This window comes from Pungitius pungitius, chromosome 14 (genome assembly GCF_949316345.1).
Source record: "Pungitius pungitius chromosome 14, fPunPun2.1, whole genome shotgun sequence".
Classification (NCBI taxonomy): Eukaryota; Metazoa; Chordata; class Actinopteri; order Perciformes; family Gasterosteidae; genus Pungitius; species Pungitius pungitius.
In genome coordinates, this window is record NC_084913.1 from 9,478,119 (window position 1) to 9,500,643 (window position 22,525).

Sequence of the window (22,525 nt, forward strand, 5' to 3'; positions counted from 1 at the left end):
AAATGTGTCACAAGTAGCCTTGCCAGTCTGTGCTGTCAACACAAACTGGTGGTCCTGCAAGGAAAGGCTTTGTGACTTTGTCCCGAAAAGTTGGCTCATGCTGCATTCTACTGTCAGAGACCATTCTTTCTCATTCACACTCTGTCTCCATCCCTTAGGTTGAGTGCACACACACACACACACACAGAGGCAGTGTATTACAAATGCATGCAGACAAGCTTGCCTATGAATCAGAGTTTGGATTTGTTCAGCACATGCACAAACACCCTCTTTCAACTTCACCCTGTGTAAACTTTCCTCCGCCACATTTATTTGTCATCTGTTGTCATTCTAATTTCATCTGTGAGCCTCCTGCCAAGGCTTCAGGGACTCGTACCCTGAGCAAAGGGCCCTGCTTAGTGGCTGTGAGCCCTTTTGTTTGTGTGTCGGTGGGAGGAAATATGAGGAAAGGTATATGGAGGTAAAGAGCGGGTGCTGGCCCAGTTTGAAGCGTGTGTGTGTGTGTGTGTCCCGTGTATAACATTGTGCTGGTTTTGAATGAATCATGCAGTGGGGTGCATCGTCTAAGCCGCTGTAATGTGTCGACTCCTTAATTCAATTTGAGCAGTAATCTTAGAACTCCCCACTGGCTTACCTTCATCAGCCCCCTGCTACAAAGCTAGCTTGACTTAGCTGCAGACACAGGCAGTGAAATTCAAAGCAGATGAACCCTTTCTTTCGGGGGGGGTGTCACATTATGCCAAATCGTATTCTATGGGTGTTATCAGGATGGATCTTGTTTGCAGGAGCGGTTTGCTTAAGGCAATTAGAAAGCGGAGGATAGGTTGTTACACCGTCTAAATGAATCCTTTAGTTCCATGTGTCTGAGCTAAAGCGGGCGATGCCCCTTCTCTTAATGAACTTCAGCACCACGGGCCGCTGCATGGACTTTCACCTGAGACTCAACTGGAGGACCCCATGCCCCAAGGTAAGGCCCTTACCTTAGATGGACTTTTACTGTCTCAACAGCAGAAGAGTGGCTTGAAAACCCTTTTTAGTTTCACTTCAACTTTACCCTCAATCCATATTTTTTCTCCCTAATAATAGTTTTTCTCTGTGGGAATCCTCTTAGAATGTATCATAAGGACAAAAATCATTAACAAATAACTTGATTTCACTTTTTTGGCTACGAGGTGGCCATTGGTCAACTTTAACAAATCCAAACCAAAACATTCTCCATCTGTATAACAGATTGACTTCTCACTTGGCTGGGGAATGTGCAATGAAGGAATTTCCCGGCCCGTTTTTGAGATCTATGAGGCATATTTATTAAGTACATTATGTGCACATTTTGTGTTCTAGTGGGACGGGATTGCCCATTAACTGACCGCCAAACAGCAGATCGTCCTGCCCCTGTTTTTGTGTGAGCTTTTGGGCCACAGTGACTGCTGTACTCCATCACTTTGGGACGCAAGTTGTGGCATGTGTGTCACTCAGGGACTCGCAGCATGCACAGTGCCAAGTGCTATATGTTTGGATGAGTGGTTCTCCGAAACAAGGGAGTGCCATTAATGTATAAGCTTTTCAAAGCCCCGACAAGAGTAATAATCGTTATGGTCATAACTTTAATCGGCAAAAAGTTAGGCAGATGGATATACCATTTTAAATATTGTATTGTTGTGAAATGATGCATTGGAGTGAGACTTTCTGATTATTAAACCTTTTTTTATATTTACATTTTTTTAACAGTGTCATTAAATGCTTAAACAATTACCGTTAAGCCATTAGAAATACGTGTATGCATTTGTTTCCTAAACTAACCTTTTACAGAAGAAACAACATTTATTCATCGTGAATATATCAACTTCTCTATATATCCGTGCTTGCCTTACAAAAAAAGAAATGTTCTGAAATTTGTCGGGCAGCTCAAGAGATTTTGGCCCCTTTTTTGTTCAACCTCATGAAACCTGCGGAGACAGGTGGCTGTTGCAAGTACCACGTAAGGATTGCAGAGGGAAAAAATAGTTTTATTACGAAGAGAGATCAAGGCTTTGGATGTGAATTTGGAAACGTCCCTCCACCAAGGCAGCGGTCTTCTCACCCCGCCCCTCCGGGACCCGCCCCCCCTCCCACTCGCCAAGGACGCGGCCATGCCGCGCGGTGACACTCGGTAACCGGACACCGCCTCGTGTCATCCGTCTCCATCGCTTTGCAAAGAATGCCATGAAATGTCCCACAGGCCATCAGTGGCACCTTGCTGTGAGTGAACCCCGTGGAGGAGGAGGAGGAGGAGGAGGAGGGGGGGGGAATAACCGACGGCAGATGATGACGTGATGGTTCCGGTTGTAGAGTGCGCGCGGGTGGGCACCGAGAGTCTTTATTAAAGCCCGGTGCTGGAGTGTAAATCACCGGACTTTATGGTGTGCAGACCCTGGAGCGACCGCACTGGAAAGAGAGAGAGAGAGATAATAAAAAAAAAGGAGCGGTGACGTTTTGGTGATGTTTGCCTCAGTCTGAAAGGTAAGGCTGCAATCCAGCGCGCGCCACTTAACGGCTTCCGCATATCAATTGATCCGCTTAATTGAGTAGAAAGGACGCTAATCAGTGATGTAACAGCTGCTAAATGTTGACCTCCAGCCGCCCACTCGGTGTCGGTAAAGCGCTCAAAATGTGATCTTGTTCAGCGGTGGTTTCTGCTGTTGATGGTTACTTTAAATCGCGTGTAGTTGGTTTCACAATTTGTCCAGGTGAGGAAATTTTGAATCGCTTATCTTCCATTTTATTCCTGTTTTGTAAAAACCCAGTACACAGTAGACCGTTTGCATTACTATACTAACCGGGTAATGGAGAATCATTTTCATCCATTTCTAGAGTTTGTTGGCATTAGAGAACATCCAACCTGTACTTTGTTGTGTATTCTTGTCCACTTTTATTCTGATTTATTGTGATATGTGATGTGTATTGCACCAAACTAAACCTGCACCTCACCCCATGAGGTGGTCCATGTTATGTGCTTAATTGATGAATTATGTAATAATTAATAAAGATGGATCCATGTGGCCTGCACAAACAAACTAAAAGGTCTCACCTGCTGTATCTGAGGTGCCCATCTCTTCCCTGCAAGGTGTCCCTTAGAACTGATGTCATGTCTTATTTTCTTTTTTTTTGCTTTCCCAGGGGTTTTGCTGCACAGTAGATGATGTTGTCCCCCCCAGATGGTGACTTGGGTAAGCAGTGTGTCGCTTATTCACAATTTATTTCTCAATACCCCAAATGTTTTTTTTGATGCCCCTCGCAGATTTTGTTTTGGGCGAACAAAGCTTTGTCTGCAGCTCCCTTTTGATTTCAGTGAACTTTTTGGCATTATCTGCACTGAACTTAATCCTGCACAGTTCACCGATCAAGTTTCTTACATAGTACAAATGGTCCAGAGTGAAGGAGGTAATTGTCACACAAACACAAAAGGGGAGTGTCATCCGTCAAATGGGGAAAAAAACGTTTAGACTATTTGGAAAAATAAATAAACCCCCCCCCCCCCCCCTTTCTTTCCTTCTCCTTGCTGTCTTTGGTCCCTCCTTCTCGAGCCGTCGGTGTCTCTGTCCTAGATGTGGATGTGTTCCTCCCCTCACACACGGAGAGGAGTGCTTTCAGAGACAGACGAGGCGGAAAAGTCCAGATTTTACTACCTGGCTAAATTGCCCTGTGATGGAAAAATATTGTTAAAGGAATGATACCTGAATAATTTAAGCCCGAGGGCTTTAAAATTGCAGGGACTCGCTGGGGAAATCGAGTTAGAGGCCACCTGAACGAAGAATGGAGATACATCAAGGAGCTGCTCAGGTACTGCTACCCACTCGCTCAAGTGAGGGCTCTGTTTCCCATCGCTCTCCCATTGTGAAATCGTCCCCTAGCTTCTTTTTTTTTTTTTTTTTTTTTTTTTTAAATGGATTAAAACTCATCCACATAATGACTTACGCTTAAATGGGTTTCAGCTTTCATAATTATGTTGCAAAATTCCGGGAATATTAGAAGTTGGAAACGGGAATAAACTGGAACTTTTGGGGTAATTTAACTCTTTAACGATACCTAATAAGCACTCATTTCTAAAACAAACTCAATTACATTTTGGACTTAACCCATTTGTGAGTAGAACTTCATTCTTTCATTGAACAACAAAACCATGTTGTATATGATTGGTAAGCGGCTTTGAACATGGATAAATTCCCCATGATCACCCCACCCCAAAAGGTTCACTTCTAAATGTAAAATGAATTAAGCTTCTCAAGCCTCTTGTTTTATCTATCTGAATCCATTCAGATCTATGTAGATGTTGGGTTAAGAGAAAAATTAAGCAAAATTGGTTTATTATAGCTACATCCTTTGCGTAGAACCAAATGATAATGCTTTATTCCATATATATTTGAAATAGAAAAATAGAATATAATGGGAATAAAAATAGGCTGCTTCATGAGGTAATTTTTCCACTTCACAGCTCACCTCAAATTTGTCGATTCATAATTGATGGTCTTTATTAAACAATTCTAAATATTTGCTGGTTACAGATCTTTTTAATATGGAGATTTGTTTTGTTTTGCTCCAGCAAGTCACTGCTCATAGCTCCCCATAAAACCCCCACTGTGCAGTCGTCCATTTTCTGTACAGAGAAAAAGGTAAAGGGAGTCTGAATAAGAAGATTTTGTTCTGTTTGGACGGGTCCAGGTTAGCTCTATTCTCCGGGATCCAGACTTATTAAGTTAAACACTCGCTGGCTTTAGCTTTATATCAAACATATAGATACATGTGGTTTCTATATCTAACTTGCTACAGATCTCCCAATAGTTCAAACTATTCCTTTTAAACTTTAGGAGTTTTTCAAAATTAAATTCCCTGTTCAAAGCTTATCTAATGCTGGTGGTTCACCTGGGAATTACATGGGAGAGAAAACCCTTGATTTCAAAACACAAAATCATCGACCCACGTGAAACCTGAGAGCAAAGCGTTTTACCTCTTCAACTCTTGATTAGGGACATGTGCGGGGGGGTGGTGGTGTGTGTGTGTGTGTGTGTGTGTGTGTGTGTGTGTTTAAGCTGGTTGTTCACCCACACACACACTTCTGGGTTTCCGTGGGTTCGAGTTTAGCTGACTGCTAGGATTATTTCATTTCCCACAGAGAAAACAAATTAAAATATGACACCTCTCTGGGCCGCCTCTCATCTCCTGCTTTTCACTGTCAAGAGACGATGGAACTGCTAAGAATAGTCCTGCAAGTTGAGTGTGAAACCTCAATGTTTTCAATATTATGAAAGTCAAAACTAGATTATGATGTGGCAGGTATAAATTATGTTTTTTATATTTTATGTGAAAGAGAAGACGCACACAATATTAAAAATATGCTCATTCTAAAAACAAGAAACCTGTAACTCTCAAATTTATTTTTCAGTAGGATTAACTGTGTTTACTCGTAGCCGGCTACGGGGAAGCCTGCAGAATGTTAGCATCTCTGGTTGGATGCTTTTTACCAAATACTATTTGTTAGTCGAAGTTGTGGGGTAATGCATGCATCCCCTTACACGCCTTACCTAACAGTCTGCAGAAAATCAGGAAGGCTTTTATTTCTGCAACTGTAAGTGCCAACTAACTCCACCCACCGTCTCTCTCGCATCCACACACACACAAACCATTGAGCATATCAATTAGGACCCATTCAAATCTCCACATTTCTTCAGCCTTTCTATTGTTCAGTGAAAGCTCATTGGACAGAGGTCTTTCATCACTCTGATGTTGTGTGTTGCCTTTTGGCTCCTCTTAGACCTGCTCTTCTCCCTTCCTTCTTGTCACTTTTCCAAATGAACCACTGGTGGGGATTCATGGCTGAGCCTCTACCTCCTTTCAGGCCACATGTTTGTTCTGGGGTCCAAGTTGTGTGTGTGTGTGTTTGCGTGTGTTTCCCGGTGGAAACCCACTGGTATTCAGACATGAACGGCGTTGGAGAAGATACTGAGATGTCATTAGAGAGGAATCTTAGAACTTCTGTCACTTGGCATCTTTGTCTCTCCAGTCTGTTTGAAACTCATCTGATTCGTCAACGCTTCCTTTCTATCACAATACGGTTGCTTGTCCAAACCACTTAACTTTTTTGTCTGAGAACGATTCCATTGCTTTGTGTTGCTCTGCATCATCGTTTCTGCATGAATTTGCTAGAATAGCTTCAGCAGTCTTGTCAAGCTCTGAAAGCCAAGAAAACTGAAAGCATAAACCAGTCATTGTGGTGAAAGAGGAGGATTTGAGAGAAAAGGAGAGATGAAAGGACGGAAAAGACAGAATAGTGAGCTAGAGCGGGAAGAGATGGAGGAACGGTATAGCAAGAGAGACTTTGCTTTTAACGACGTTAGTGTGGTCCGTGGTGTGTGTATATAATTTAGTACGCTGACGCAATGGAAGATACTGCACCGATTGAGCTGTCTGGAAGGAGGCTCACAGGCTCATTTCAAAACACACATTTTACTCTTAATTGTGTTAAATTTGTCATTGATGTGCGTTAAATGTTATATTTCTCATCTTACAAGTGGTACGCCCAACTCCACTTGTATTTTTTATTTTCATTCAGTCAGAAAGGCAAAAGAAAAGCGACCGAGGGAATAAATCTCCGGCTGTATTCACATGTAGGTTTGGGTCAGCAGACCAAACCCTAAACTAGCATTTAACTTAGATGGGATTTTCCAGTTTTTGTCAATACACAAAGTGCCAGAATGTTCAAATCATTTCATGAAGCAATACAATGATTGCCTTGAGTGCTTTTAAAAAAGTACATTTGCCCCAATTTTTCTTTTTTTCTGTAGAAAATATGTGGATGTTTTAGTTTATCAACTTTTATCAAGTAAAGGGTTTGAAATGATTGTAGTATTTGTGCTTGAAATTGAAAATTAACCTTTTTATAAATTAATCTAAATGAATGTTAAAATCAGGTCTTTTATATCCTAGTATGAAAAGTAGTTCTATCTTATTGTTGTATTTTAACATTGTAAAGAATTAATCAAGGCATCCGCACGCCACTTCTATAACAGCTAAGGTAGTGCTTTCTGTTCATAAGGTCTATTTTAGGCTACACAGTGCAAAGGCGATAATTATGAGAGCAAACTGTTTTTCATTAACACCCGTTTTGTGCTTGTGAGACTGCGAATTCAAGCTATTGCTGTGAGATTACATACGTGTACTGAAAATTAAACGTTGGCTGAAATCAAGTTACGGTCATGTTTTGAGTCGTGTGCGTACATCTTTACGCTGTTTGACTTTTCAATATTGGTTTGTGGTGATAATTCATGCATCTTTGAGATGTGCTTTTGGATCAGACAGTCAATCAGAAAATAACCAATTTAGCATGCTGCACATGTGCATGTACCGGCCATATGGGAAGCGTGCTCAGCGGGAGCTGCTGCGTCCAGCATGCTGATCCATCTACATGCAGAGGGTATGAATTCAGTCACACTTACAACACAAAGGCTGATAACATATAACTGATGCATGAATGGGTCTTTTTGGGAGCAGACTCCCTGCCAAATGAAACGTGGGGAGAGCTATTATCCAGTGCTGAAGCAACTAGTTGGTTGATTGGACATTTTTATAATAACATAATTATATGCTTTCAGCTTCTCAAATATGAGGATTCACTGATTCTGTCCTTCTCATATAATTATAAATAGAATACTTGAACTGTTGATCACACTAAATACGCAGTTTGAAGAACATTAGGCTTTGGTGACTGATAAGTCCCCAGTAATTATTTTCTGTATTTCATAATTAGTGTCTTCATAAACTGAAATGAAAGACCGGACAAAATGAAATGCAGTGGTCTCATTTTAATGTCAAATAAGAGCAGATAAAAGTTGAGTTTATTAAAGTAATCCTCAGCTACGGCACTTCATTCCTCTCATGATGTTCTTGACTGAAGCCTCTTTGCTTGAGTTTCAGTGAGAGGAGGCCTTGAGACTCCACAGGACGCCCATTGTTACCAACATTCTCCCACATCTTTGCATCTCCCGCCGTCTTCTAATATAAGTGTCCCTCTCGTCCATCATGGCTCACATGTCAATGCTCTGGAAAGACGGGGACGTTTTCAGCATCACCTTCGCAGTGTTAGTTATTTATAGTGGTTCGTTGACTCCATCCAAATGTGTTGCGACTTTCGATCACGTTTTGAGAGAACCTGTGGAGAGAAGCTTGTGGGAGCGCTGTGCAGTGTGTGGTGATGATTAACTAGTTAGAGGGCGACGCACAAACAGACACACAGCTTCCATTCAAACGGTGGGTATTGAATGAAGAACTCGTATCGGTATCGCTTTAAGGATACTGGAACATTCCTATCCCTAGGTGGCGCCAATTCTCCGGTCGGTAAACAAGGATTCCATTACGTGTTGTGACAGTTTAACCTCAAAAGCTAAAACAAAATGGAAATATAACATGTATCATGTGTGGAAGGTATAATCAGAATGTCACGGTGTGATGATTGTTTTCTTGGTAGGATTTTGCTTTTCCTACTCAATTTGTGTGTCATTTTGGATTTCAGGATTGAATAAAATTCTGAAATCCCAATTCATTCATGTTGCATGCCTTTAATATTCTTTTTCTTGTTTACTTCAAAGTGAACAATTTCGATGGTATTTGAAAATCTTATACCTTCATCAGTGCCAAAATTAGGAATGTGTTTTGGCAACTCCATTAAGGAGCATCGATGATGTTCTTTAAGACAATGGAGATTTTCAATTATCATCAATCTGTATCTGTAAAGGCCTAAAACCTGGCTGTCTTATAACAGCGTCATGAATACTTACAACATGTTTCATCAGTTCGGGTTACATCACTATGTTACATGAATATACTAATTCGGCCTGCATTGGTTTTCTTTGCAGGCAGTATAGGAACCTTTGTTTGACGTGAGTATGCTGAATATTTTGCCCAAAAAAATGAAGTCCAATCTCTACAAACACTACTGAAATCCAGATGTCTATTTGGCTCATTCACACTCTTTCATTTTTTTTGAATCACCTCTTTCAAACTCTCAATCTGTCATTCTCGCTCTGAAGGGTTTGATGGAGAGCCGGTCGAATGTCAGCAGGAACCGTTGTTATATCCGGAGGAATTCTCGCCGGAGTGATCCTGCTGTGCATCGTAGCGGTGCTCTGCTACTGTAGACTGCAGGTATCACCGTGTCACCGTATGTGTTTAAATGTTTCATTTCACAGCATGGACTAAAAAAACAACAACATTCTCTGTACAGTTTTTTTAATCTATAATTACCTTTTTAAAGAGGCGAGCTGAGTCATCCAAGGATGTCATGAGAGGTGTGTAGTATTTCTGGCACAGCTTCACCGATGTCCTCGTCTGCTCTCTGCAGTATTACTGCTGTAAGAAGAATGATTCTGAGGAGGACGTGGCCTCCGTGGTGGGAGCAGACCCCCTCTCGCACTTTCCCTGCGACGCCTGCGACGCACTCGCCATGGACGGCGCGGCCATCGCCCCCATCGCTCTGGACCAGCTGGACTCGGGTTCCCACCACAGCCGCTGCCCCACCTGCTCGCCGCCCGCGCTCCGCCCCGGACTCTCAGACGCCCTGCGCAACGGAGACGAGCGGCTGGGCTTCCACACCTACTACGAGAACCCGTGCGTCTCCCTGCCGCTGCCCGCCAACCCGCGGGGCGCCTCTCCTCTGAGGTTCTTCAGTGGCACGGACGCGTTTCCTCCCCCGCCACCACGCCCCTACAGCACCCAGGTCTGACCTCTGCTGCACACCCGACAACTAGCACACGCCCCATCGTCTGCGACTCAATTCAGGCGATAGATTTCCCTTTGTGGGCGAGGCATCCTGGGACCGAATCCCCATAAAGGGGCGTAAACCCCTTTTGGATGAGGCCAAGTGGTCCACGCTACATCTCATTTAGTTCCAAGGCCAAATCACGTGGGGATAAAATGTGTGTCAATTGAGGTGTGATTTAGCTGGATTGGATCATTGAAGACGTGGTTGGAAGTGGTCAGGGACACGTGTGAGCATGTCCAGTAGTGTGGAGACGGGTCCCCAGGGACACTGAGACACAGCCAAGTACTTTCTCTTGTTTTGGTGCTGTATTGGGGAGGCAATTTTTAAGAAATTCCCATAAGCCATTTTAATGACTTAAACTCCTCCAGTAAATGCTTCTCAAATTCAGTGTTTGTGGACATAACTCTGTAATTTAGTACTAATCATTGGAAATGTAAAAATGGTATGAAAAGATAAATTGACTGTAAGGTTAATTAGTAGTATTATATTTATTAGTTGTGAGTATTATCAAGTTATTAATATTACTGACTCGTAAAGAAAAGCATTATTACATTTTCTGCTCCTTCTCCAAATGCGATTATTCATAAATTAAGTTCCAGGAGATCAAGTTCTGTTGCTAGTTACGCTGATTCTCTTACTATTTTTTTACTTTTATAAAGTGAAATCATAGAAAGATGTGCTACACTTCTCAACTGATATTAGTGGTTCAAGCATCAGAAACTTCACAACCACTGATGGATAATTTACCTTTTTATAAAACGTCTAGTTTTAAGTCAAAATCCTCTTATGCGCCTCTCTGTCTGTCTGGGGAACCATCTTTTTTTAGCCACGGCTTTCTGAATACGCGATAGCTGGGGGGTGATAATAGTGTCTCTCGATTGTGTTTGTCTGAAAAGAACCAACTCCCTTGTTAGTTGCTTTTATTCTCACCCGCATCGTTCCCCGCGCTGTGCCCGTATTACCGGACCGGGTCAATGACACCGACCTGCTTACTGTACACGAGGGCTAACACTTTTCTATTCAGTGTTGTTGTTGGGTTTTCTCTAGAAGAAAGACATGTTTTAGGCATTTCTGTGCATATCGCTGAGTCTAGTTTTACTTTACTAGGAAACAAAAGTATGCTGGAATACTTGTAATGAAGCTTGAGTAATAAAAGGAAGTTGGGTTTTTTTTTTTGGTGTCTTCCAAGGTGACGTATTTAACTTCTTTATGTCTACACATTGAGATGGATGATCAGAAAGTAATCCATCTCAGATTTGAAGACTCACATTGTGTACTTTGTTGATCCTGAAGCTTAAGTTTTGTATCTTATAACCCATTATATATGCTATAGAGCAGTGGTCCGGACACGGCCCGCCTCCACATCTGGCCCGGCCCCCTGAACAATACCATAGGGGCATTATGATTTTTTTTTCAGTCTGGCCACGCAAATCCTAGACTAGCCCCTGTGAAGTAGAATGGAATAATGGAGAAAAGGTTGATTCAGAACGCAGGGTATTTAACCTGCAGTGGTCAAACCATTATTTGTTTGTTCAATGGCGGTGGCGGTTTCTATTCATTTCATTTTTTTTCTGTAAAGATCCCAGAGAAGATTATTTGATTATTATTTATTTCATTAAGTGATATTATTTATTTTCCTGACTTTTTCTGTGGAGATCCTGGATTGTTATTATTTGGTTATATGTGGCTTTCTGGAAAAATAAATGTTTACATTTAGGCACCCACTGCAATCGTCACACTTTTTCTGACCCCTCCAGAGAAGGGAAAAGTTATCTGGCCCTCACAGGAACAAGTTTGGGGACCCCTGCTACAGAGTATCAAGATGTATTGTTATTCCGCAGTAAATGCTATAAATATCTAATAGTAAATATATATTTTTAAGGAGTGTTAAAGTTTTTTGAGGTATGTCAGGATTTGTGTATTTGTACCAAATGTAACTTTTTCATACTCTTCAGTTATTATTTTACCTGGATTTTCCTTCGTATTTCTGTTAGTTATATTACAAGAGAGTAATACAATAGGAAGAGATGACAAATGTACATTTTAACCTGGAAATTCACTTTAAAATTGTCTTTACATTTAGCCCAAAATGAATATCTGTTAAATATATAGAAAAGATCATATTTATTCTGCATTCTCAGCACCACGTTGTTTCCACTGAGCTGTGGGCTTTATTATCACATCTCCAAACTTCCCTCACCACACATCTTGTCGTTAATGTGCTGAATTCCATGTCTTTGGTGTTCACTGCCCTTTAGCCAACATACTCACTCAATAAATGGGGTCTCCATAGTTTGGGCAAATGAGTTAAGATTTTGTGACGACCAGTTTGTTGCATTACAAAGGGCACCATTACTGTATAAGTTATTTTAAGGTTCCTGTTGAAAAATTGTATTTTTCAGATTTTTCTCTGTGAAACGAGAAGTTCCACCAAGTTTCACGCAATGTTCCTTTAGATTTGAAAAAGGAATAAAAGTTTATCTGTCTGGAGTTTTTGTTGGTTTGTCTTCACTCACTGACTCAGAAAGTAGATGCACATGATGTTGAAATCAGTTTCTGTGAAAAGCACCTAAATATAGCGGGAAGTGTTGAAAAACCTCCGAGACGGAATTTAAAAACGTAAGCCAAATGCAAAGAAGGAAGTGAAAAGTAGCTGCTACACGTCAAACGCTCGAAAAGAAAGGGAAACCAAGTCATCAAGACAAAGGATACAAAAACTAAAGTGAGAGACAAAGTGTGTGTGAGAGAGAGCGAGAGGTGCTTTGTTATTGCATAGCCATGCTTTGATATTCCATCCCTTTACCTGCTGGACCTGTCGGCCCACAACAATCACAGACCCAATAGTCAGGCTTGCCGACACCTCGGGGGGAAATATCCCAAATACCTCATCATCCACTGTGCTGAGACATCTGCAGTGTTTGGGGAACCAGTCGGGCAGGTTCACACGGCTGCCAGCTGGTAGAGCGTGAACTATACAAACAAAGTACTTCCTGTTGATTCAATTAATGACCCACCCACCCCCCATAGATATATATATATATATTAGAACCAATCCAAATGGTGGATTTACACAACAAACACCTGTTTGTTGTGTGCGTGGGGCAGAGAGAGAGGTGACAGGTGAGGTGAGGGCGGTGGCGGGTGTGTCTAAAGCAGTCGTTCTCTCTCTCTCTCTCTCACACACACACTCTTACAAACCCTGTTGGACCTGTTGCTGCCCGTTCACCCGGCTCCTCCCGGCTCCTTCACCTGACACCGCCTGGAAGTTAATCTCACTGCTGCACAATAGCACTTGGTGTGATTTAAGCGTAGCTGCATTTTGGCTGTGGGGATCTCTGTCAGTTATTAACCTTTGGACCGTGAGCAGAGTTTACCTGCGTCGGGACGACCTGGACGCTACTTCCTGTTCACGCTCTTCGGCTGGATTGACTTCTTACCTGCAACATTGCAAGTCAAAATAAGACCGTCTCTGGACTTGCTTTACCTCTTGGATTCTCTAGGCTGACAGCGTGGTCAAAACACTCCTGATGGATTTTCCGAATTCTCTCTGGTTGGAATTGGAGGCTCCCTGCAAAAGGCTGTGATTGTTTGTGTGAGTGTGTGTCGGCGGCTCCAGGGGTTGCAAAATCAGGGCAGGATGATGGAAGAGGTGTCTGCGATTATGGCGTACGATGCCCACGTTATGGAACAGATGAGCGAAGACGAGATCTTGGCCTGCTTGGTGGGTGAAACCGAACTTATATTCACACTCACTTTCTGTTAAATCACCACAACTACTGTCAACATCAACTGTTTTTTGAGATCCAAAACCATTTGATCCCTCTGGTATTGATAAGCTTCTGATTTGTGTCAATACACCATAACAACAAAACAGCATAACACATTACAGTGCAAGGTTTTACACAAGTCGCCATGAGAGTTACTCTTATCAGAACAAATTCCCCTGTGAGACAGATCTGAGATGGAAGAAGGACTTTGATTGTTCATTTTGATTATTGGAAAAGGCTAAACGTGAATCCTCCCCTATATTATTATGTCATTAGATGATCCGTAACACCATGCGCCTCCATCGTATCTTGTACAAATGCCTATCTTCATCCGTCAGGGCCTGTTCTTCGTTCGTCACGCTCACACAGCATCCGGCACCAGATCTGCTTGGATTAGTTTGCTTTCTTCCGTTCAGTCAAATGGGACATCGCTGTATTTCATTATCTTTGACTCTCTCCCCTCAGATCCCGGCCATTGAGGATAAACTGGGGGAAAGCCGGCTTCAATTAATGAATGATGAGGATTCTTTGGATAAATACGTGGTCAGAAATCTTCTACTCCTTTTCAAAAGCCGATACATTTGAGTAACCTCCCCGGTATTCAAGTGAATTTTGAGATTGAGTTCTTCTGTGCTGTTTTTGCAGAAGGAGAACCATCGGCTTCAGCAGGCCGGCCTCCGCCTGGAGCAAGAGAACGACAACCTTGCTCACAGATTGATCAGCAGCAAGGTTGCTTTGAGGAGCGCTCTGGACAAGGTATGATTAGCTACCGCCCTTCAGCAAAAGGGTAAAAGGGTTTATTTTGAGAAGGAGCATAATCACCTGTGAAAGGTCATTACTCAGCCTCTCCGGGGGCATTCAGACTGTAACCCCAATGAAACCTTCAGGGCATTAGAACGGCAACCGGTAACAGCCTTCACTCTCCAATAAACAGACCGGCAGCACAAAGCACGATTCCAGGTTATCGAAGGAAATAAAAAGAAAACAATGTATTTTAAGATTGGGACCATTTTACGAAACAAAACCTTAAAATATTCAGGTTTAAAAATGATTAAACATTTGAGCGGTTGTTTCCTTTCTCGTGTTGAAGAGACACTTGAAAGGCAAGATGGATTTTAACTGATTTATATTTTTGAGAATGACTCAAATGCAAGACATTTTCAAATTCTTTGCATACAGGAGAATCAGATTTAGGTACAGTATTTAGAACCATTCAAGGTATTCTTTGATAACAGACTGAGGGTGGTGTTGTTTGAAAATGTACACACAGCATTCTGGATCTATCCTACATTACTGATGACAACACCAAATGATTTCATGAAGCACAATACTGTCATTTTCGAACTGAGCGTATTCGCTGCTGAGCAGAAAGAACCATGTGTGTTTGCAGGCAGAGGACAAAGTGGACGAACTCACCAAAGAACTTTTTCAGACCAGACATCTACTACAGGCTACGGAAGAGGAGAAAATTGGGAAAGAGGAGGAAGCTGCCGCGGTAAGAGCAGCTGACGGCCATCACGGCATTTATGTAAGGATTGACGTGCACACGTGAAGCGCTTCATCTCTTCTCGCAGTCAAAGGAAGTGTTTCGGAGGGAGCTGGAGAAGGCTGAGCAGCAAGTCAGCAGGTCGTCTGGTGTTATCGCGGACTACAAACAGGTAGAGAGATTCAAAGATTGGAGTTGGAAAAGGCCATATTCTTCATAATGGGATATCCTAATAAAAGACTTTCTCCTGCTCAGATCTGCTCTCAGCTGAATGAGCAGCTGGAGAGGCAGCAAGCCGCCCACAGAGAAGAGTTGGATGCACTCAAGGTTAGAATAGTACTCTCCTCTCATCCTTTCCCTGTAGGACATCATTTAACAATCCCTTCTTCACGTCCTCTTTCGGGTTCATTTCAGTGGTTACTTTGTTTAAAAAAATATTTGGAGCAGATAAACCATGACGCTCGCATTCTCCCTATGCTCTGATCCTTCCATCTTCAAAGAGCGCAGTGACGGCTTGCTCGCGCTGCCGACATGTCGTGGAATCAGAGGACCTGTCAGCGGTAGAAGGCCGAGGAGAAGACGGTGACGGCTCAAAAGATGCAGGGCAGAGGAGAGACGACCAGGAGAAGGAGTCCCTCAGGGCCCAGATGAGGGAGCATGAACAAGAGTTGGCCAAGACCAAACTCCAGATGGTGGAGGCTAAGTGCAAGATCCAGGTCAGAGCAGACCAACACACCATCACACGGCACATGGGATGGGATCTACACATTTTGTGAATCTAAGCATACAACGCACAGGGCCAAATCCTCCCAGCTAATCATCATATGCCACTTTAATGCATAAAAAAATCTATATTCATTTATCATTGTTTTTAGATAGATGTCATATATATATAATTGAGGTTAGTACAATTAACTTTGGCCAATAGACCCCACCAATGTGAAGCATTTTCTTTACATGCAGGTCCATATGAAGACGTAATAAAAGAGACACAGGTAACATAAAGTTCACATTGCCCGGCTGTATATCTCACATACACCTGTTCTCCTCATCGTGCAGGAGCTGGAGCACCAAAAAGGAATTCTGGCCAACGATCTTCTGGAAGCGAAGAACAACTGGATCAGCAAGGCCTTCACCTCCCGGCGGCCCTCCAGCGAAGGGGGGCTTCGCAGTATTATAATACCCAGAGATGGGGCTCCCACGGTGGGCTGGAACCTCCATAAGAGACCCTTCTCTGGATGGAGCACCAAGAAGCTGTCATGGCCTCACAGAGACAATGAAGAAAATGTATGATAGCTGGCGCTGTGAATCTGCCAACCACGTAACTTTAATAAGAGGATACGACCTGTATTGGTTCACACAGATATGTCCAGTATGTAGTCAATCCTGTAGCTGCTATCTCTTGTTTAGTGTGCTGAAGGGCAGTCTGAAAAGGAGCAGCGGGCCTGAGAGCGTCTTGCCTGTGGGCGACTTTACAATGATGAAGTCATTTTTTAGATTTGTAAGCCAAATCAATGCAACTTGATTTTCTGTGTCTATTATTCTTGAAATTGTCCTGTACATACTTCTTGTGTTTTTATTCATAATAATTTGAATACAATATTCAAACAACTATGAGATACTTTTTTTGTGTATGACTCATTAGCCGAAACCAACATTTTTTTTTTCAGAAGGTTTCTTGTGATACACCACATTCGCTCTTCCTCTTTCACTTTGAGCACTTTGACTATTCAAGTGCTGATCAGCTGCTTCTCAAACACACAAGACAAGAGTCGTGGACCGGCTGTAACTTTCTTATCTCTGAACTTTGACGGGCAATGGAGTAGAGCATTACAGACAATTGCAGAGCTAAGAACCACACAACCATAGAATAGAGCACTTCATATCTTGCTAAAGGGAGGCTTCAGCACAGCAACTACGAAGCTATTTAGACCGCTGGGTCCAGGTCATCATTTCTCTTACCTAGAAGCTCCGATGGCTGCAACGGCTGCCAGCTTGTGCGTCACTGTGACTCTCCTCGTGTGTGTTATTGGAGGTCGAGCCCTGGAGCTGCTCAGGGTGACTTCAACATCAGGCAGTAAGTACCGATCTGTTTATAAAATATGCTCACAGTTTATCAGCTTTTGTGCTTCCAACGTGTATGAAATTGCACATTATGTTACAACGTGTGATTTCTTCCCTCAGATCCTCCCTCCACTCCCTCGGTAAATTGTTGGTGTGCGAGCTACCCGAATGTGACCTTTTGCTCCTGGCCTGAATCCCGTCGCTCCCCACCAACACACTACACTGCCACTTACAGGTACATCCCACATTGAAAACAGCTGCCCCCCCACCTGCCTGCTCCTGGCACCGTTTAGTGAAACACTGAATGCAGTTGTCAAGTGTGGTTAACGAGGGGCTCATTTAAATCTGCGTTTGTGTGTTTGTCAGTGAGAGACACAGACAGCTGGTCACCAAGCCGTGCCGACTCATCCGACCCGGCTCTGCATCCTCTGACCTGGTTTCAGCACCGTCACCCTCATCCGAGCGGGTACCAGCTTCATTTGCATTTGGAGCAGAAAGATCGTTTTTAGCTGAAGAGGGAGTTTCCCAACCTCACTGAGGCTGGTTTTAGGCTAAATGAAACCAAGCACACAGGATTCGAGGGAATACTTGATGATACTTTAATGTTGTTGATCCAGATGCTCCGTTCTCCATTTTACAAAACGCTCAGAGTGGAGTTGCTGCGTTTTGGGATTTATAGTTCTTGTTATACAGTAGCTGTGAAATCCAATTTTACAGTTAAACGTTTTTCTTGGGTATGGGGTAGGAAATAGTAACATAAAAATAAGTAATCAGGAGTGTGTCTTGCATTTTTGTACTCTGAAATTGCATATCTTTTTTAATCTATTCTAAAACATTAAGCCGAGTGCGCAAACATTAGTTTTTGAAAGTGAGACATGAAGTATATTGAAACCATATAAATGACATATGCAAAATATACATATACATAAAGTGGTAAATAATATAATTAGGGCTGTCAAAAATAGCGCGTTAACGGCGTTAATTAGCTGTTTGTTGTTAATTACGTCAATTTTTTTGACGCATTTCACGCATGCGCAGTGTGACAAATTATTCAGGTCCGGAAAGAACCTCTTCTTCTAGGGAATGCACTTCATCCTATACAACACATTACTGCCACCTGCAGGCATATGTCAGGCCGTCAGGTTCAGCAAGTTGTTTGCGCCAGAGACCCGCTCCCCCCCCCCCCCGTTCTCGCGCAGCAGAACAGAGAAGAAGAAAAGCTCCGCCCAGCAGAGCAAGAGCAGCGCTGTTCTGAAACATGCGGAGGAAGAGAAACCAATGCGATCTAAATCCTCCCAGGTATGGGAATATTTCACACTGAAATGGGGGTGGTAGCGGATTTCTTTGCAGCGCCAGTCGTTCTAATCGCCGCGCTCGACTTCAAGGTGTAACCTTTATTATTGTTCGGTCTGAAACGGCGCGCCCAGTGACGGGTGGTGCAGCAATATTGTTGTTCGGGTGGAAATCGGGAGAAAGGTCGGTCCGGGAGATTTTCGGGGGGGGCTTTGAAACATCGGGAGGGTTGACATGTCTGGTCATGTCTGGTCATCGCAGGAGCACAAACTCGCAGCAGAGTGGGATAAACTGCAGAGGCTCGAGACCCTTCTAGAGCCATGCAGGGAAATCAGTCTGTAACTTATCAAATAACATTGATTTGATTATTTTCTGGAATGAATTAAAAAATCAAATATCAATAACATATATTTATGTAAAAAATAATAATTATGATAATAATAATGATAATTATGTATCTGTGTCCTGTTATTTATCTTTAGTATGCATTTCAGAAAGAAAAAATGGTTAGGATTCAGGTGTGATTAATCATGATTAATCCACTGAAAATTCTGATTAATTTGATTAAAATTTTTAATCATTTGACACCCCTAAATATAATACTTAGCATCTTGTGTTTTTTTTAAGCTCTGGCACTGCCACCTGCCCAACCTGAAGCTTCTCACTGACTACATCCTCAATGTCACAGCAGTTTCTTCTGGTGGAAGCAGCTCCCATCTGTTGAGTTTCATGTTGGAGGATATAGGTGAGTGCTGGATCGAAGTAAAAGAGATAAAGTATTGAATGCAAGGTGTGTTTGATTCAGCTGAAGATTGTGAAGGGAACTTAGACACACTGATTTAAAATCCCCATCTTTGCCTCCTTCTCTGTCCAGTGAAACCAGATCCCCCCGTAGACGTCCGGGTTTCCCCTCATGACACCAAGAACTTGTTGTTGGAATGGTCTCATCCCCCGACTTGGACTTACCTGAACATCTTCCCCCTGAAATACCAGATCCTGTACCAGTGGGAAAACAGGGGCACCCCAAAGTCTGTCAATGTAAGAATAATCTAATTTAAAGTATGAAGTGTTTTTAATTACGGCACAGTAGCTTTTAACTACGTGGAGTAGTTTTCATTCAAATTATACACTATGCTCAAGTGCATTTCGGGAAATACACTAATTTGTGTTAATCTGTGAGCTTTAGAGGTGAGGCATAATTAACTTTTAAACTGAGCCAGGCGAGCCGTTCCCTGTTTCCCTGTTGTGTGCGGAGCTTACCAACTCTTAAAGAACAGCACCGAATCGATCCTCTCACACGCTCAGCAAGACCGCAAATATCCCAAACTGGGTCTTCCTCAAAAGGCCAAACCATTCCTTTAAACTACATGGAGTCGTTGTGTTGTGTTTGCATTAAAGCGGATGATTTAAAGAGGATGTGCATGCATTTTCTCCTGCAGCTGGGTCCATTTGAAGGCACCAGCGTTGAACTGAACAGGCTGACCCCAGGGAGGACCTACCTGTTCCAGGTGTGTGCAAAGGAGCTGCTGGGTCTGGGCAAGTGCAGCGCATGGAGCTCACCTGTAAAATACACCATACCAAGCCCCATCCTACTCCCTGATTCATTTAACACTCTCCTTTAAAGCCGACACAGATGTAGAACTGCTCACTGTATCTTTACATGTACAATTAATGTTTTATTTATTTTTTATAACGAAAGAAAATAAATATCACCTCTACAGTGTAATATTGTATTGTATAATTGTGTAATACTGTACATGATTCAAATGATAAACTCTACTATAAAACATAAATGATAAATGGCCAAGATTAGGACCCTTTTACCATTTTGTGGAAAATGTAATAAACACAATGCATTTTGTCAGTCAACAACATCCACCACCAGTGGCATGACAAACTCTGAGTGTCTGACACCCAGACTGAAGGACGGTGGTTTGGGGAGATGCGAATGAAACTTCTCCGGGCTGTAAGAGCCGGGCCCGGGGGTGGCAGAGGAATAATTGGGCCTTTTAGTCCGTTTCTGAATGGAGAAGGAAGGCTGGCGCTGGTGGTAAACGTCTGGGTTTGTGCGTCCGTATCTCGCCGGTCCAGGACTCTTAGAGAGGTCTTCAGAGGGACCTCCGACCTTCCTCGGGCCTGAGAAGCTGTAGCTTGCACTGGAGGGTTTATTGGGAGCCTGGCGGCCCAGAAGGTCAGGTAGACTGTAGCTAAAGAGAAGAAAGCGACACAATGTCTGATTTAAACAATGAGGCTCGCAATTATCCGCAGAAGAAGTAATTCAGGTCGCAACATAAACATACACGTTTATACAGCACCCGTCAAAAGTTTGGACACGCTTTCTCGAATGTACTGTATGTTTAAAAAAAATGACATCCACAACAAAAGCCAGTAATTATAGTTCTCAGATTACATTATACAAATGAGTGAACAGTGCATCTGTCGGGCCCTAACACAAATACACATTTGGTTTGCCTTAAAAGAGGGATTGACTTCCCATCACAAGTTAATCTGGTAGGGCGTGGACAAAGGAACAGGAATGTCTCCGCCCTGCCGGCCTCACGTGTTGGGTGCAGGCACAGGATCCACTGAGCGGTATCTGGTGCGAGAGCTGATGGTGTAAGATGGGGTTCTGAGTTGAGCGTTGACAGGTGGAGCCTTCTCTGGGCTGTAGGCCCCCGGCCCTGGAGTCTGGAACACCAGGCCTATCAGACCAAATGCATTTATTGTTTTTCCCTTCATTGGTTTGTGTGTGTGTTTCAAACAGGTTTCTTTCGGATGAGTTGATTTTAAACACTATGCAGAAGTTCATATCTTGTCATCACCTCTATTATTCCCTGTGCGCGTTCCTCTACCCAAAATGGAGTAAGAGGGGGTTTCCATCCGGCCAAACCGGGTGACCTTGGCGTCAACGTGGTACTTTGGTCCTGGGCTGGAGTCAACAGAGACCACTGCAGAAAACAGAATGCACTCATCCAAAGACCCCTTTAGACCTCAAGCAGTGAAATAAACCAATTCCAGGAAGGTATTTGTCGTAAGAAAAAAGAGACCATGCGAGTAAAAACCAGGGCACAGCAGACCAGTACAACAGAAAAATATAACAACCACTCACTGGCACTGCTCATGCGGCTGTGGAAGGAGTATGCAGGGCTGCTGGGCTTAGTGAAGTCATGGTTAATGTATCCAACTGTAGGTGGCAGAGCGTAGCGTCCGGGGCCCGGGCCTGACAATGAGAGGAGGAGGAGGAGGAGGAGGAGGACGGTAATGAAAATGATGCAACAGATTCAGCTCCGTGCAGCAGTATGGTTCTCCCACTGCTCTCTGGCTCGCGCTGTGTTGTCTCTGATTATTTCCAGATGGAGCTCTTTCTCTCATTTGCTATGGTTATGCATTTTAATGTTCTTCCTCTGCATGTTGCACTCCCACTGCAGTAGACACCCCCAACAAGCCGAGAGCAACGGCGGTGTAGTTCTGTGCGATTTCTTAGCAGAAACCAGCTGAGCTAACACACACACACACACACACTTAGAAGCATACAGATTTCTTAAACTGACCTCTTTCTCTTGCAGAGATTATCGGCCGTGTCTTCGGCACCTCTTGCATACTCTGCTGGCCTCCGTCTTCTTTCTTCATCTTTGTCCCGTTCTCTTTCTCTTTGGGTCCCGTGTCACTTCAGAGGCATTCTTTTGTGTGCGTGGGGGTGTGTGTGTGTGTGTGTGTGTGTGTCCATGTGATGCACAACATCCTGGGCTGAATTATACATAGCCGCGAGGCGAGAGAAACCCTCGACCGAGGCCCCGGCTAAGTCCCCAACTTACCCCCACCTCCTATTCCTCCAAATCGCCTTAGTTTAAAAGTTTTCACATCGTGGTCAAAAAAACAGCCTTTGTCAGGTGGGAGAACCAGTGGTTGTCTAACAGTAAGTCGTAAGTCTTGAAGCACTGCAACAGTAATGTCGCTAACATGTAATGCAGCTCCTCTGCCATGCTATTGTGAGGCATTAGGTTACTACAGCGGATGTGTGCGGGGATCCTCTCAACTACACTCTGTGCGTTGTAACTAATAGCATCTCAGAGCACACGCTATTAAAAATGAAAGGACTTACACGGATCGTCTGTTGCAAGTGGG

General features: G+C 43.2%; 4 protein-coding genes across 8 annotated transcripts; 3 read left to right on the plus strand and 1 right to left on the minus strand.

Moving 5' to 3' along the window:
• Positions 1 to 2,137: 2,137 nt before the first annotated feature.
• Positions 2,138 to 11,134, plus strand: LOC119228091 (protein FAM163A-like). 5 transcript variants are annotated; one of them, XR_005121423.2, is made up of 6 exons: positions 2,138 to 2,499; positions 3,157 to 3,206; positions 3,750 to 3,819; positions 8,886 to 8,909; positions 9,060 to 9,190; positions 9,371 to 9,509. XR_005121423.2 is itself a non-coding variant. In XM_037487399.2 (6 exons), exons 5-6 carry the CDS (start codon positions 9,082 to 9,084, stop codon positions 9,749 to 9,751), a joined length of 474 nt encoding a protein of 157 aa, XP_037343296.1. In that variant the 5' UTR covers positions 2,138 to 2,499; positions 3,157 to 3,206; positions 3,750 to 3,819; positions 8,886 to 8,909; positions 9,060 to 9,081; the 3' UTR covers positions 9,752 to 11,134. The 5 variants fall into 5 exon arrangements, 4 of the variants coding, with proteins under 4 accessions (XP_037343296.1, XP_037343299.1, XP_037343298.1 ...); XM_037487399.2 differs by having other exon boundaries at positions 9,060 to 9,174; positions 9,371 to 11,134; XM_037487401.2 differs by lacking the exon at positions 2,138 to 2,499 and adding an exon at positions 2,507 to 2,726 and having other exon boundaries at positions 9,060 to 9,174; positions 9,371 to 11,134.
• A 1,708-nt stretch (positions 11,135 to 12,842) lies between these two features.
• LOC119228098 (rab GTPase-activating protein 1-like) lies at positions 12,843 to 16,649 on the plus strand. Its single transcript, XM_037487418.2, has 8 exons — positions 12,843 to 13,511; positions 14,023 to 14,100; positions 14,203 to 14,313; positions 14,948 to 15,052; positions 15,132 to 15,215; positions 15,299 to 15,370; positions 15,544 to 15,759; positions 16,103 to 16,649. The coding sequence occupies exons 1-8, from the start codon at positions 13,428 to 13,430 to the stop codon at positions 16,334 to 16,336; spliced, it is 984 nt and encodes a 327-aa protein (XP_037343315.2). The 5' UTR covers positions 12,843 to 13,427; the 3' UTR covers positions 16,337 to 16,649.
• A 125-nt stretch (positions 16,650 to 16,774) lies between these two features.
• On the plus strand, positions 16,775 to 20,200 carry ebi3 (Epstein-Barr virus induced 3). Its single transcript, XM_037487420.2, has 6 exons — positions 16,775 to 17,120; positions 17,228 to 17,342; positions 17,474 to 17,573; positions 19,028 to 19,145; positions 19,275 to 19,438; positions 19,840 to 20,200. Exons 1-6 carry the CDS (start codon positions 17,018 to 17,020, stop codon positions 20,020 to 20,022), a joined length of 783 nt encoding a protein of 260 aa, XP_037343317.2. The 5' UTR covers positions 16,775 to 17,017; the 3' UTR covers positions 20,023 to 20,200.
• A 61-nt stretch (positions 20,201 to 20,261) lies between these two features.
• odf3l2a (outer dense fiber of sperm tails 3-like 2a) lies at positions 20,262 to 22,080 on the minus strand. The gene is made up of 5 exons (XM_037487419.2): positions 21,952 to 22,080; positions 21,510 to 21,620; positions 21,223 to 21,348; positions 20,961 to 21,102; positions 20,262 to 20,607 (listed from the first exon to the last, which is right to left on the minus strand). The coding sequence occupies exons 1-5, from the start codon at positions 22,028 to 22,030 to the stop codon at positions 20,262 to 20,264; spliced, it is 804 nt and encodes a 267-aa protein (XP_037343316.1). The 5' UTR covers positions 22,031 to 22,080.
• Positions 22,081 to 22,525: the final 445 nt, after the last annotated feature.